At 39.3% G+C, this 15,614-nt stretch overlaps 1 protein-coding gene across 6 annotated transcripts in view; it reads right to left on the reverse strand.

Moving 5' to 3' along the window:
- Positions 1-15,614, reverse strand: part of PATJ (PATJ crumbs cell polarity complex component) — a 358,862-nt gene that overhangs the window by 285,409 nt on the left and 57,839 nt on the right. For all 6 annotated transcript variants that reach the window (XM_065911864.1, XM_065911863.1, XM_065911866.1 and 3 more), the window contains exons 15-16: positions 5,915-6,049; positions 1,318-1,479 (exon numbers count right to left, since the gene is read on the reverse strand). In XM_065911864.1, the coding sequence (XP_065767936.1) occupies positions 1,318-1,479; positions 5,915-6,049 (297 nt within the window). The remainder of the gene's footprint in view (positions 1-1,317; positions 1,480-5,914; positions 6,050-15,614) is intronic.

Consider the following 15,614-nt stretch of genomic DNA (forward strand, 5'->3'; position numbering starts at 1 on the left):
TCAAAGCTGTTGTTTACCCATTGTGGTAAAGCATGACGGATGGGAGCACAGAGTCAGCAAGCTGAGTTGGTGATTTACACACACCGTAAGATTAGATTAAGGGCATTTTTATCAACCTTTTGAGGTAAGCTATTGCCTACATTTAAATTTAGTAAAGATTGCAAAAATCACAAAGTGTAGTACTTGAGTCCCTTTCTTGAAATATGAATACCAAGATAAACATTAAAAAAAATTATCATCAACAATCAATGATTTACTAAACATTTCTTACATGCCCAGTAAAGAATAAAAACACCAAGAGATACAAAATAATTTTAAGATTTGGTCTCTGCCCACAGGAGCCATACAAACAAACTTAATATACACTAAAGTATCTGTGACCACAGGACAGTACTACAGGACTTCAGGACAGAAATCACAAAACAAAGACAGGTGGGAGGGAGGAGCTGAGAACAGCCATCACTAATATTCAGTGAGCACTGTCCTTATGCAAAACATTGTACTAAGAACTTTGCACACATCACTTCAATTCCTTCTCTCACCACTGATGAGGTACGTACAATAAGTACCCTTGTTTTCAGAGGAAGGAGGTCAATAGAAAGTTAAGCTTTTGCTTACGGATTCAAAATCATTAAGAGGTAGAGGAGCATTAGAGTCTACGTATCTTGAAAAGCAGATGGGAGGTGGGTGAAAGGGCCAGCCCTGTACATCTAAACTGGTGTTAATGAATCATAACCTAAAAGAGTTCGAAAAGGGGAAAGGTAACATAAAAAAATAAAGCTACAAATAACATAAGATGGCAAAGCCTGTGCTTAAAACTGTTTTCATAATTACAATGCTCTTTAAAAAAAGACTTCCAGAGGCACAGAAAGTGTTATTTTATTCTCTGACCTTAAAAAGGCTTTTACAGCAATTTTTAAACTCACTTCAAAATTGGTCATAGATCTTCATGTTTTTAAAGCTCTGAAAAAGGGAAGTCCATTAGATATTCAACACTTACCAACATCTTAAACTTATTAAGATAAACTGAGTAGAACTGGGAGCTAAAAGTAAGGAGTTCAGGCAATTACCAAAAACGGGTTTTCTAAAATCAAAGAGCATGCACATTAATGTCACCAACCTTTCAAGTAAAACAAAGGACATTAAAGGAAAGTAACTATCTGAAAAGCTATACATTGTTGTCTTTGAGAGATAATGCTGTTAAGTAAGAGAGGTAGGAGGTTTTTCCCTCCTCCTTCATATCTCAATACATTCTCAGGGCATCTTTGATGACAGGATCTGCTTATGAGAACCACAGTAAGTGTATCCATTCGGTACCTTCACTTCAGGAGGGGAGACTTCAGTGGTCCTTGGTTCATCTACAGAGGCTTCATCATCAAACAACCGTCGACAACAAACCAAGGTAAAGGGGGGTGGCACTTCTTTAAGAAAGGAGACTGCTTCTCGGCGAGATTTCCCATAGAGCTGCACGCCATTGACCTAGAAAGGCAAGGGATAAGTCAGAATTGAGGAGGCCCCAAATGAAAAAAAAAAAAAAAAAAAAACTCTTGCTTACATCAATCTATCAAAATGAAAATAGGATATCACTTTCTTTTCCCTATAAACAAAAGGGCCTAAATGTAATCATTTTAGTAGTAACAATAAAAAAACCAAAACAGAAATCCCTAAAATTGATAAAAATGAAGGTTAAGGTTTAACTGAGTTTGGTGAACAAAGTATAAAATGTGCTCAGAGTTCAACTATTACTGGGAAAGTGATCTGCATAATTTTCCACACCTCCCTGCTTTCTCCTTCCTAGATCCCAAAGTATTCTCTCATTTACTCCCTGTCTCTCCTTAAACACACTAAACACCAATTAGAGCCTTTTTAAGACTGCTTCCTTTTGCTTTTTCATTTCATAAGCATATCGATAGAGATATTAACACTGATTTTTAAGGCTGTTACAAACTGTTCAACTTACAATGTGTAGGTAACAAAATCTAGGATACTCAGCTGTCAAGATTTAGCATCAGCTCACAATTTTCTTTCACATTCCATAAACTCTTAATATCATCCTGGAAAATCACCTCTATAGAAAAGAAATACACATAACTTTGCCTCAGATTTATTCTTACACACTCTGCTCTTACAGAGCCATCAAATATAAGAAGTGTGTCAGATTTTCAAATTATTATACACATGGTGCCACATGTTTAAAAGAACAAAACGATAATCAACTATTCATTATTAATAATGCTTATCACCAAAAGATTATTTAAATTTCATATACTTAGGGCATAGTAACAATTCTTTGCACTAAAGATTTAGAAACATTAGTTTATTCTAATTAGTTTATTAGAATAAACTAATAAAAATAAGTTTATTCTAATTTTTCATACATAGGACTTTAGCTCCAGGAGCTCTCTCATCCATCTGCCACTCCCAAAAAACTAAGGCATGAACACAATCCAGGCAACAAATAATCTTTTCATATATGACTCCTACCTTCCTGGGAGGGTTCAGCAGCATTATTAATTTTAAAGGTATTTCTGGTCTGGCCTTAATTTCTGACAGGCACAGTGCTAATGTCCAAATAACTGACAGGGCTGACTTTCCTGGGAGAACCTTTCCACAAAATCTATCATTGCTCAGAGAATATGCGCACAGTGGTTTGTTAGAAGCATCCCATCAACAGTGGTTTGAGCTCAGTCATTCATCCCTTGGAACTACTCTCTCCTATAACATACCCAGCACTTAGCATCAGACCAGACATAATCTCCCTGCCTCTTAATTATTTACAAAGAAATCACCACATAGTAAAGAGGCCCACATGTGCTTCAGTCCTAAGAAGTCTCCCAGGACTTCATGACTGAGGAAGGGGTCCAGAGGAGAGCAAGTTATCAGATGAAAGGTTTTTCCTGGAAGAACTGCAAGTCAATCGTCACACAAAAACGGGGAGGGAGATACATGTCACTGTTCACACCATATCCATGGTGCCAACCAGTACCACAAGCATAGAAAGTTCTAAAATGAACCAAATAGGGAGTAATTCATACTGAAAATAAAGCAAGTGGATACAACCAAAGCAGGAATTCTACCCATGCACAAGTATTTTAGTTTGTGCTTCATACTACTTCAACAAATTAGAAAATCACTTTTCAGGTTTTTATCTTGGCGTACACTTAAATATTTATTTAGCTCATTATTTATTCATTTGAATTGTCTCCAATTATTATAGCAATGCCTGGTAGTCCTCTTCACCACTCTCTATCACTAAAGGGATTGGTCACATTTCCCATTAGCAACTCCTATCTGAGGGGATTTATGGCCACTGTAAATAGCTGCTCTGGGCTGAGACTTGGCGCAATGTTCTAACCCTGAGCATATTTGTGTTCCTGATTTTAAGCTCTAAGCAGCACATTAAACATACACACACACACACACACACAGTTTAGGAGTTTATTTGGCTAACTGTAAGGGACTTTTTAATTTCTATATTTGGCTGCTCAGAAGAAGCCAATTTTTATTTTAGAGTTTACAATATTTTTCTAGACTCTTGCAACCCTCTTAAGTACCGTCAAGTCTCAGTTATTCAGAATCTGTGGCTAGAAAACACACACACACGTATTCATCTGCAGAGTATATAACACTGTACTAGTATTGTCCCACTACTTCATTCAATCCTATCCCATAAAGGTTGCTTATAACTTTACATGGTGGTGATGTTGCCAGTATCTCATAGTGAAATAATGTATAAAGCATTATCTTTACATGGACGACATTTCACCAAATCCTCACAGAGAGTGAAGTAGGCATTTATTGATGAAGAAAATGATTCTCAAAAAAAAAAGGCGGGGGGGGGGGGGGGGGACATGCTAGGACATATGGTTCAGCTATGGCAAATTCAGAACCAAAAGCAGCTCTTTTGACTTCCAAATCTGTGCCTCTTCCCCTATTCCAAGTTCCTTCACCAGAAATCTATACTTAAGAATTCAACCAGTCTTCATGCTACCTTGTTACAACACAGTCTATTACAAGGCAGAAGGCCCTTGGAATTCCAATCTCAGCTAAGGCACAGGGGACTCAGTTGATATCCGGGATCACCCACACTTTCTTTAGTCAGATCTAGACAACGTTTCTTTATCACCTACCGTGTACTAGTAATGAATTATACTTACTGCAACTGAGTTGTAAGCTAAAAATGCCTTAAATGATACTTTATGTTATGTATATTTACCACAAAGAAGTAAACTAAACCGGTTTTTACTTATATTTCCATATCTCCCAAATAAATATATCCCATTTCTCAATAACTCATAACTACATATTATGGAAATATTTTCCAAATGGTCTCCAATATGCAGATTATCATGTGTGATACCATAAAATTAGGCCATATACTGTGCAAAGAAGAGAAAGACATGATTCAGCACCAACTTCCCATAAATGATAAAAGTCTAGGGCATTAATTCACATTAAGCATCCCAATATCATTTCTTGAACACTTATAAAAAATAAGCCATTTATTACACCTTAAAACAGGATCCCAACACCTGGCCTCCTATGCTTATGAACAAATTTGCCAATAGCCATAGTACTTTTTTCTCTGACCTTAAAATTCAACTCGAAATTCTCAACATACTCCTCCAGGTGACTGAACACCACTTAAAAAAAAAAATCCAACAAGAAACCTATTTGCTATCCTTGCCACCTCACTTTAAACAAATATAATTTTAGAAAGAAATCTCTATTTCCAGGCCCATGAGATTCTAATCTTGGCCAAGACAACGAGGTTGATTCTATTACACCCAACCTAGGATTTCTTGTGGATCTAACACTTGGAAGAATACTTTTCTACACAGCCTTCTTTAAGTTTGACTATTGCCCACATTTTTTTTTAAGACACTCTGAAAGTAGTGTGATGTATTGAAAAACCAATGAAATGGGAGTTACAAAAGATGAACTAAAGTCATAATTCTATCAGTGGGTAAAGTTGGGGGAAATCAATGCCTTGTTTTCTTATCTATAAAATTAAGGACTGTTGCTTGGATTTGTCTGCTGTGTTGGTGATAGAACTTTCCAATCTAATAAAATCTCTCAAGGACTTATGTCAAAGCATAGGTGCTCTAGAATTGCTCCAACTGAAGAGAGGCTCAGAAGCCCGAGTAAGCCCACCAGAGGCTGCCATCTTGAGGGGAGGGAGTCCCAAAGAGACCGTTTGAAAGCCAGTCAGTAACATATTAGCTTAAGGTTATCCAGCTCTAATTCTTACTAGAAATAATCATCAAAACCTGCAAATAAATACAAGCACATGTTTCAAACAAGGGTCAGGGATTAGAGTGTTAAAGAAAGAAATTTGAAAAAAAAACTATGCTGACAAACTAAAGTGGGACACTAGGTTCTTTCTTAATCATGTAAATAAGCATTCAAAAAAAGAACATCTCAGGAGTCCCAAAGGATAGAGATAATGAACTGAAAGTATATCATCTGCTTCTCTTATCACTACATAATTTGTTAGTATTTTTCTTCATCGTTATTTTTTCCAGCTTTATCTAGATATAATTGACATATAACATGTACAAGTTTAATGTATACAATAAATGACTTAAATATATTGTGAAATCATTACCACAATGGGGCCAATTAATATATCTATCACTTCACATAGTTTCCATACTCTGTGTGTGTGTGTGTTAAGAATACTTAAGATCTACTATTTCAGCCACTTTCAAGTAAACAATACAGTTGTTGTTCAGTCACCCAGTCATGTCTGACTCTTTGCAATTCCATGGATAGTCAGCAAGTATTTTTCAGCTTCTAGTAGCTTACATTATATTGGCATTAGTAATATAACTCAGTGGATTTCTGGTGAGAACACATTTTCCCACAACTTAAAAATTCTTGCCCTGTATCTTTTTCCCCTCAAAAATTTTACCTCAAGAAGTTCATCCTCTGGCTGCAGGAGGTTCAGTGTATCAAGAGGACCACCTGGAGCAATTGAAGAGATATAATGGTGCCCATCAAAGGAATCCACTTCCATGCCAAGCCTCAGAGTGTGAATGGGCAGCAGCTGCACCAAAACATAGAGCAGTAATATAAACATGACACGGACACATCTGGCTGGTAATCTTCCATCAAATGTCACTTTGACATGACAGCCCCGCCCCTTGAATCAGATCACAAAAATCCCCAAAGAGACAATAACTGGAAAACTAGCCCCAAGTAAAATATGAAGTCATTTGTCATCTTGTTCTCACTCTTTCCCTTTCAAATTCCCTGGGAATAGAGACAAACATACGAAATCTCCAATGCTAAGCTCTGGCACTCCAAACTTCCAATTGGTCCCAGAATGTATTCTTTGTTTCACTTTTCTGCAGGGCTTCTCATCCCTCCTTTTAATATATAACTTAAGTTCCATTCACACTTCAATACCAAAAGCAGTGCCAGCTTCCATGAAGCCCTTCCTGTTATCTGAGTTAATTCATCTCCATCTGGAGGTGATATAAGGGTAGATATAAGACCACCCTGTATACATCTCCATCACAGTTCACAACACACAGTGTTTAAAGTTCCTATTTTCTTAACTGCCCCCTGCTTGAGGGTATCTTTTCTCTCTGTAACCTTAGACCCTAGAATAGTACCAGGCATCTGAAGATGGGCTCATAATATGTTATTTGAACTAATTCATGAAAGATGGTACCTCTTTCAAGTGCCTTTTTCCATCTCACCAGTTTAAGATAGAATACTTTCTGATGTGTGGGAGGCATGAGTATGAAATAAAGAAGGCAATTGTTATTCTACTCCGGGAAGGTAAGAAAATGAGTGTCTTAATGTTGTTGGCTATAAAGGTCAAGGGCATTCACCAAACTCCATGCCCTTCACTTTCAAAACTGGAGCTAATGATTTCTCACTGTGGTTATATAAACTCAAATATGGTTCAGTTCAGTCGCTCAGTCATGTCCAACTCTTTGCGACCACATGAATCACAGCACGCCAGGCCTCCCTGTCCATCACCAACTCCCGAAGTTCACTCGAACTCATGTCCATCAAGTTGGTGATGCCATCCAGCCATCTCATCCTCTGTTGTCCCCTTCTCTGTCCCCTTCTCCTCCTGCCCCCAAACACCCCCCCAGCAAATATGGTAAATGGTACTAATTACGATTTATACTTCCTACATCAACAGTCCATTTATCTAAAATACCAGGCCCATCTCTAATGGTGTAGGAGGTGTAATGCTGAGGAGGAAATCCTACACAAGGTGGCAATGCACTCATGACATGGCTCTTTCCCTCATATTTCCTTTTCTCTGTGATTATTTATCCTGAAGCTTGTCACCTCCCCTTAGTCATCTGCTCTGAGTCCCCAGAGTTCCACATGCCTTGCTTCAGACACCACCTGGGGCTCATTTCCATGCCACTGCAGGCACACAGACAAATGTGAAGTGGCAATGCAGCCAGCTGACTATGGCCGCAATGGCTTAAATCAGGCATGAGGAACTCCTGGCCTCAGGCTAATTTTCTGAAAATTAAATGCTCTTGACCAAGCACCTCAGGATCTAGTCATCTCGGGCAATGAGCTGTTCTAGCAGTGTGAAAGTAAGATTGTTTTTATTTTTGTTTCTTCTCTGTGATTTCTTCATTTCTCACTGCTGCTATCTCATTCTGTTTTGTCATTGCACCCAATCTTTTACTATCAAGCTAGGAGATAATAGGGTCCTTTCTTTTAGCACTGAAAGCTGAAAAAAAGCTCTGAGAAATGTTCTATAATAGCAGTTTACCCATCCATCTCTGCCAACTCTCTTCCTTCCTTCCTTATGAGCCAAACGCTAGAGCAGAGAATGGCCAGTGGGTCCCCAAAGGTTTGCTGAAGTCTGCTTGCAAGAGCAGATTCTTCCATTTTCAGGAATTCTGCAAGCCAGTTGTTTATGACAGCCATTATTAAACATGAAATTATACAAACAATTAAACAAATAAAGTAGTATTAAAAATAAATTAGTAAGTAAATTTATTTAACAATTTTAAAAATTAAAAATTAAATTTATAAATAATAAATGAATTTATTTTTTATTTAACAATTAAACAAATAAATAAATATTAAAAAATAAATGTAGTGGAGCTTCCTTGGTGGTCCAGTGATTAAGAATCCATCTTGTATGCAGGGGACACCTCTTCAGTCCCTGCTCTGGTAAGATCGCACAGTCTCTATCCTATGGTAGTAACATCTAGTGTGCAAGACAGATAATATAAACAAGCAAGACAGCAAGCAGACTCAAGCAAACCAAAATAAGTCAATAAACAATGCACCAAGAAACAAGTGAAATATAAACCCCAAATTACTGTGGTAAGTGCAAGAAGGAGCTAATCAATGTCAGGACATCAGACACAACCATGATGGCTATTTTGAAAAGTCGGTCAGCGTAGGTTTCACACAGATGGGGACATGTAAGGTGAGACTCAAAGGATAAGAATGAGTCACCTCTACAAAGAACCTGCTGGTAGACTGCTTATGGGAGGTAAGTGAAAAAGGTAATTGCTAAATTTTTGGTTTGAGCAACAGGGTAGACAGTGGTGGTAATTCCTACATAGAAATAAGTGCCCAAATTAAAATGGACATTGCTGCACAGAGAGATCTTCGCTGCTTGTATAATAGCATGCCCCCATAAAAAATAGAAGGATCAAGGAGGGAACTGATCCTAGGCTCCCCTCCAAGTCCCTTACTAAACCTACTCTATTTCCCTTCTCCATGAACAGCTGACGTCAGGAACAGGCTGGAGCACTGCAGAGCAACATCAGCTTACTCAAGGGATCCCCTGCCCACCAGATGCAGAGCTGTGCCCCTCTAGGCTACTTCCCTAGATATCTGTAAATACCACACGCTCCCTAGAAGCTTGCGTGAAACACATATGCTCCACCTTCAATCATACTGAACAGATAAACTAGAAATGATGTTTACAAAATCTGTCAATCTAAAAGATGCCTACCTAATATTAGTTCTAAATCTAAATCTGAGTACAGCTGGGTTTCTGAGACTTCATGTTACGTGGCTCCAGGTGTCTCTGTGGGAGCAAGACGATTTAATTACTTGTCCCAGCTGTATTTAGCAACTAAACAAATCAACCATTTCATCTGTCTCTTTCAGTAGTCCACCCTTTCGGAATTCTGAGAGCAGAAAGTGCTAAAATGACACGAGTAGGTGTCAACAGATGATTGACGCCTTCGCACACAAAGCACGTTATGCTTTTTGCTGCTAACCCAATGTGCTTTGCAAGGGGTCCTACTTAACTTGACAAAGTTAATTGAGCAGCAGGATGTTCATGGTCCTGATATGACAAGTAAAGGATACAAGGAATCGGATCCAAGGAAAGTGTGACCATTGGGTGATTTACTGTTGATGCTAAAATGATGAAGATCAAATGAGATCAAGAAAGCAAGAGGCCTTCACCCTATGAGTGGAGAGAGCAGTCAGGAAACAAGCTGCAGTTCATTCATTTTATCTTGTCCCTCAAACAAGGTATCAACGTACTCAAGTGGGAATATAAATGTTGCTCCAGGGTTAAAAAAAAAAAAAAAAAAAAAGCTTCTGAAAAGGAATAGTTATGTCAATGGTATGGGGAGGACGCTTCCAAGAAAGTTGAATTTAAAATAGAACAGAAAGGATTCTATGATTAGTTCTTATATATACGCACACCTCTCTCTCTCTTTTTCTTTCACTGGAGATATTACATAACCATTTATGTTTAAAGATTAGGTAGAAACAGTTGGTAAGTTTACCCCAAATAAAAACAAACTTTCCAAGAATGCGGCTACAACTTTTAAACTAACGATGAAACGCAGGATAATGGCCTCGAAAGTGAGGTATATTCACATAGAGGTTGTGCAAGACACTCAACCTAGAAGAGCTTGACTTATATTAATTTCTCTCATCTGTCTAAAATTTTAATTCTGGGGAATTCCCTGGCAGTCCAGTGGTTAAGACTCCATGCTTTCACTGCCAAGGACCCATATTTAATCCCTGATCAAGGAACTAAGATGCCACAAGTCACACGACGTGGACTAAAAAAAAATTAAAATTTTAACTCTGAATGTTCAAAAAATAAATATTACATACTCTGCTGTAGAGAAATATATTGAAGATCTCTTCAGCTACCTTACACCGAGGTCAAGCATCAGCTGCCATTTTTCATTTCAGATAGCATTTGTTACCTGTGTGGCCCAAGAGATATTTGAGCATTTGACACCTAACCTAACACTCTGCCCTTAAGGCTCTTTCTCTCTACCTTTGCTAACCGTATTTCATCCACCTTGAATATCCACTGTTCTTATTTCTCCAAACTCATTCTTGAGAGTGTAGTTCATCCTCACATAAGCCTCCTTCATCTGTCTTGAGGAAGTAACCCCACCCTCCTTGAATGCAGCTGACCAATTCAGGGTTAGAGGCACTGACTCTCTACACAATTGAAAATCTGGGTATAACTTATAGTCAGCCCTCCATATCTGAGGTTCCTCCATATCTGAGGATGGTGTAGTACTGTAGTGTTGTTGTTTACTCAGTCATGTCCTACTCTTTATGACCCAAGGGGCTGTAGCCTCCAGACTCCTCTGTCCATGTGATTCTTCAGGCAAGAATATTGGAGTGGGTTACCAAGTTCTGCTCCAAAAGATCTTCCCAACCCAGAGCTCAAACCCGTGTCTCTTATATCTCTTACATTGGCAAGCGGGTTCTTCACTACTAGCACCACCCAGGAAGACTATAGTACTATAGTATGTACTGTTAAAAAATTCTGCGTGTAAGTGCACCCATGCAGTTCACACCCATGTTGTTCAAGGGTCAACTGTACACATAAGGCATCCTAGCAAAACCTGAATAATAATTCTCAATGAAGTAAGGCAAGGAAGGAATCACAGTTCCCCTTAGGGACCTCACCCCAAACCTACAAAATAAGAATGTTAGTCAGGAGGAACAAAATCGGGCATGCCTATTTTGAAAAAGCTCCTCTGATGTTTCTGATAGGCCACCTGCCCTACTAGATAACCATTGTCACTACAGTTATTTGATTCTGTATCTTGTGTTATTCACTCAAAAAGAGGCCAGAAAATTATATACTTAAGAATATAAATACATACTTAAGAATTGGTAACAGTGGCTGGTTGCCTCTGTGGAGAACAAGCGGACTGGGATGGGTGGGAAACATATTTTGCAGTACTTGCTTCTGAAACTTTTAGATTTTATGTTTTGTCCATATATTATCTACTCAAACGGAAAAGCATAAAGAATGGCACAGACTCAGGAGCCAGATAACTCCTGATTTGTTTTCTAAATTTTGCCACTTACTAGCTTAAAACTCAACATCCAAAAAACCAAGATCATGGTATCTGGTCCCATCACTTACATGGGGAAACAATGGAAACAGTGAGAGACTTTATATTCCTGGGCTCCAAAATCACTGCAAATGGTGACTGCAGCCATGAAATTAAAAGATGCTTGCTCCTTGAAAGAAAAGCTATGACAAACCTAGACAGCATATTAAAAGCAGAGACATTGCTGACAAAGGTCCATCTAGTCAAAGCTATGGTTTTTCCAATAGTCATGTATGGATGTGAGAGTTGGACCATAAAGAAAGCCAAGTCCCGAAGAACTGATGTTTTCAAACTGTGGGGTTGGAAAAGACTCTTGAGAGTCCCTTGGACTGTAAGGAGATCAAACCAGTCAATCCTAAAGGAAATCAATCCTGAATATTCATTAGAAGGACTGATGATAAAGTTGCAGTACTTTGGCCACCTAACATGAAGAGCCAATTCACTGGAAAAGACCCTGATGCTGGAAAAGATAGAACACGGGAAGAGAAGGGGAGGACAGAGGATGAGATAGTTGGATGGCATCACTGACTCAATGGCCATGAGTTTGAGCAAGCTCCAGGGGATGGTGAAGGACAGTGAAGCCTGGCATACTGCAGTCCATGGGGTCCAAGGACCCCAGTGGACATGACTGAGCGACTGAAGAGCAAAAGCTGTGTATGATCCTGGGCAAGTCACTTCACGTACCTGACAGTTTCCGCATACTAAAAATGGAAAGAAGGAAATAGATGCTAACCAAAAGAGTTATTCTGGAGAAATGTCTTTAAAGCAAAGCACTACCCCTGGTGGTTGAGTGGGGGCCCAGTACATTCCACTGTCTTCACAATTCTACTTGCTCAAGCAGAGTGAGGAGCAAACTCACATCTTAATGCCCTCTGGCTCCGAGAAAGTAATTTAGGAAGGAAACAAAGTGAAATTTGTCAGTCTGTCTTGTCAAAGCCAGAGAACAGGGCCTGGTCTTTTTGTTGCCCACACCAGGGATATCACTAATTACTAATGCTCACTTTGTATTACAATTGATGGCCGGCAGAAAGGTCACTGACATGTGCATAATGCTTCTCCCTCATAGCTCTGTGATTATCTTAACAGTAAACACTTGCCAAGAAAGCCATCCCTAAAAGTGCAAGTCTCCCCAGATGCGGGAAAACTGTTCTTGTGTCATGATTAACAGATTCCTAGAAGCAGTTCAGCTAATGCTCAAACCACTATAAAGTGCTTTCACCTCTCTCCCTACAACTCCATTCACCTCACAAGAAAATCTTCTCTGTTAACGCTGGCCCGTCACAAAGGGAGATGCTTCTTGAATCTGCATCCCTTAAAACAATTCCTTCCGGCTATGAAGTGGTTACCAGAGTGACCAACTAAAGCCAGATAAACAATTAGAAACACCAGCAATAGTCATGAAACATGATTTTCCTAATCAGAAAGCTAACAAGACAGAGGAAAAACCTACAGCCTTGATCTCAGAGCATGATACTAACTTGCTTAGAACGTTCCACTGGTGTCACCCGGCACTGAGAATAAAGCCCAGGCTTATCAGTGTGGATCTCAAGGCCCTGGAGTACCTACCTGGTCTTCCTCACCTAAAAACATCCTACTGCTCATTTAGTTGGACTTGGACACTCCAAAACAACTTCCATTCCCCCCATAGGCCAACTCTTTCCCAACTGTACTTGCTTTCATCATTCTGTTTATGCTTCTTAAATCATCATGACTTCTTACAATCACTACCTTGCATCACTTTTACAATTTATAGCTATCTTCTCAGGTTACACTTGTTTATTATCATGACCCAAACCAAACCGAGGGCTCCCCTGGTAGCTCAGTTGGTAAGGAACCCCCCTGCAACGCAGGAGACCCTGGTTTGATTCCTGGGTCGGGAAAATACTCTGGAGAAGGGATAGGCTGCCCTCTCCAGTATTCTTGGGCTTCTCTGGTGGCTCAGATGGTAAAGAATCTGCCTGCCATGCAGGAGACCTGGGTTCCATCCCTGGGTTGGGAAGACCCCCCAGAGGAGGGCATGGCAACCCACTCCAGTATTCTTGCCTGGAGAATCCCCATGAACATAAGAGCCTGGCGGGCTACAGCCCATGGGGTCGCAAAGAGTCGGACATGACTGAGCGACTAAACAGCACAGCAAACCTAGCCCAGAACCCAGGCTCCAGGAGAGAGAGGACCCTTTGTATTCTGCTCCCCACAGTTGACTGCAGTGTCTGGTGTGAAGTAGGAGCTCTGTAAATATTACAGGAATGAAAAAAATGCTCTCTAAGCTGCAAGCTGCCTCTGCTACTCTATTATCCAGTTGTATAATCTGAGGTGACTCATTCAACCTATGCAAACTTTAGGATCCTTGTGTGTGAAATGGGTTTAGACAGGCCAGTTTTCTTTACATATTGCAGAGAGAAAGTAGAAACTACTACATCAAGAACCAAACTTCCAATTTTAAGAGGATTTTTAAAATAATAGCTCATTAAAATAATCTGTGGACATTTAATAAAGAAATCAATGTTTAAAAAAGTAAACGTGATAATGTTACATTAAAAAAAGCACACATCCCTTCTCTACCACATATATCATACAAAAGAATGAGTATACCAACTACAAGTATGTAAACATATACAGGTAACAACAAAATATGAAAAAAAGAATAGTGCAATTAAGGATTGCACTATTAAGGATTAATAGTGTAATTCTTCTAGTGCAAAAAAATTAAAAAACAAAGTTTTTGCTATAATCTAGTGTGTGCATACATTATCGTGTCCAACTATTTGAAATTCCTTGGACTATAGTCCACCACCAGGCTCCTCTGCCCATGGAACTTTCCAGGCAAGAATACTGGAATAGGTTGCCATTTCCTCCTCTAGAGGACCTTCCCAACCCAGGGATGATCGAACCTGCATCTCCTGCATTGGCAGGTGGATTCTTTACTACTCCAATTTCAAGTAAATATTTTAAAACAGCTTTTTTTTTTTTTAAAGGAGAACTTAATAGGTCACAGGTTAAAAGTACTAGAAGCATACAACTGGGAAACAGAACTATCATTTATGGAATGGTTCTTATGTATCGGCACTGAGCTATACTAACTGGGGCATATATTAAATATACTTATATGTAACCTTCTACAATGTAGATTTTATTGTTTGTATTATACAGAAGAAAAATTAGGCTGCTTATTTCATCCCCAAAGTATTTCCTCAAATGTTACCTTCTTAATGAGGCTTTTCCTGATCAACCTATCTAAAATTGCAAACCCACATTCTCTCCTCAATTCTTTATTCATCTTTCCTGCTTGGCACATATCATCTATACAATATAATTTATTACTTATTTTCTATCCCCCCCTACTAAAATATAAGTTCTACAGGGCAGGGATTTTTTTTTTTTTTTTCATTCCTGTTCTCTTCTGAAATCCCAGACCCAGTGGAGGACTTGGCACTGAGTTGATATCAATAAATACTTGATGAATGAACAAATGAATAGCTGAATGTACTGGTGAGTTGGTTCTGAACATCTGTTCTACTCAAAACCTTTCCGCACCATTCTACCAGAGTAACTCAGTGCAAACAGATATAATGCATAGCTGATCAGGAAGAAGATAAGTAGACTGGTGGCAAAGAAGTAGGGATGAAGAGGAGAGAGAACATGTTCTGCCTGGAGAAAGAAAATGACATTCTTTAAGATGTAAAAAGTGTGGTCACTATATTTTTTCCTTAGAATAGAAAATGATGAGATGAGGTCTTACAGCTTGGAATATGTTAAGAACAACTAAAGCTGAACTACATGATGAACTGAGTCTGAGCGAGGGCATGGTTTCCTCCAAGGACACCTCAAGTCCTAACAGCAAGGAAGCTGAAGGCTAATCAGGAAACCCCTGAAGAGCTAAGCAGATTTCTACAATCCCAAAGTACTGAGGGAGACTTGGAGTTCCCAGGTTCCACCAGGGAGCGGGGACTGATAAATACCTCAGACTCAATGGAATACTTGAAAGGTCATGTGTTGGGAGCAAAGGCAACCCAAGAGAGTCTAAACCTTACCTGCACCGTACCTCTGCCTCACTGCACACCGCCCCCCACCCCCCCCACCCCCCCACGCACAGCATCTCCTTAATAGAAGAAACAGTGACTCCTTTGGACAGAGATAACATCACCTTAAGCCTTCTGTAGTTGGCGTATCAAATATTCAGACTAACTGAATATTTGTTAGGGTCAGTAGTTGTAGTAAACGGGCTTCGTTGATCTGCCAGCATGTGGAATCTTCCCAGACCAGGAATCAAACCCATAT

This window comes from Muntiacus reevesi, chromosome 1 (genome assembly GCF_963930625.1).
Source record: "Muntiacus reevesi chromosome 1, mMunRee1.1, whole genome shotgun sequence".
Taxonomy (NCBI): domain Eukaryota; kingdom Metazoa; phylum Chordata; class Mammalia; order Artiodactyla; family Cervidae; genus Muntiacus; species Muntiacus reevesi.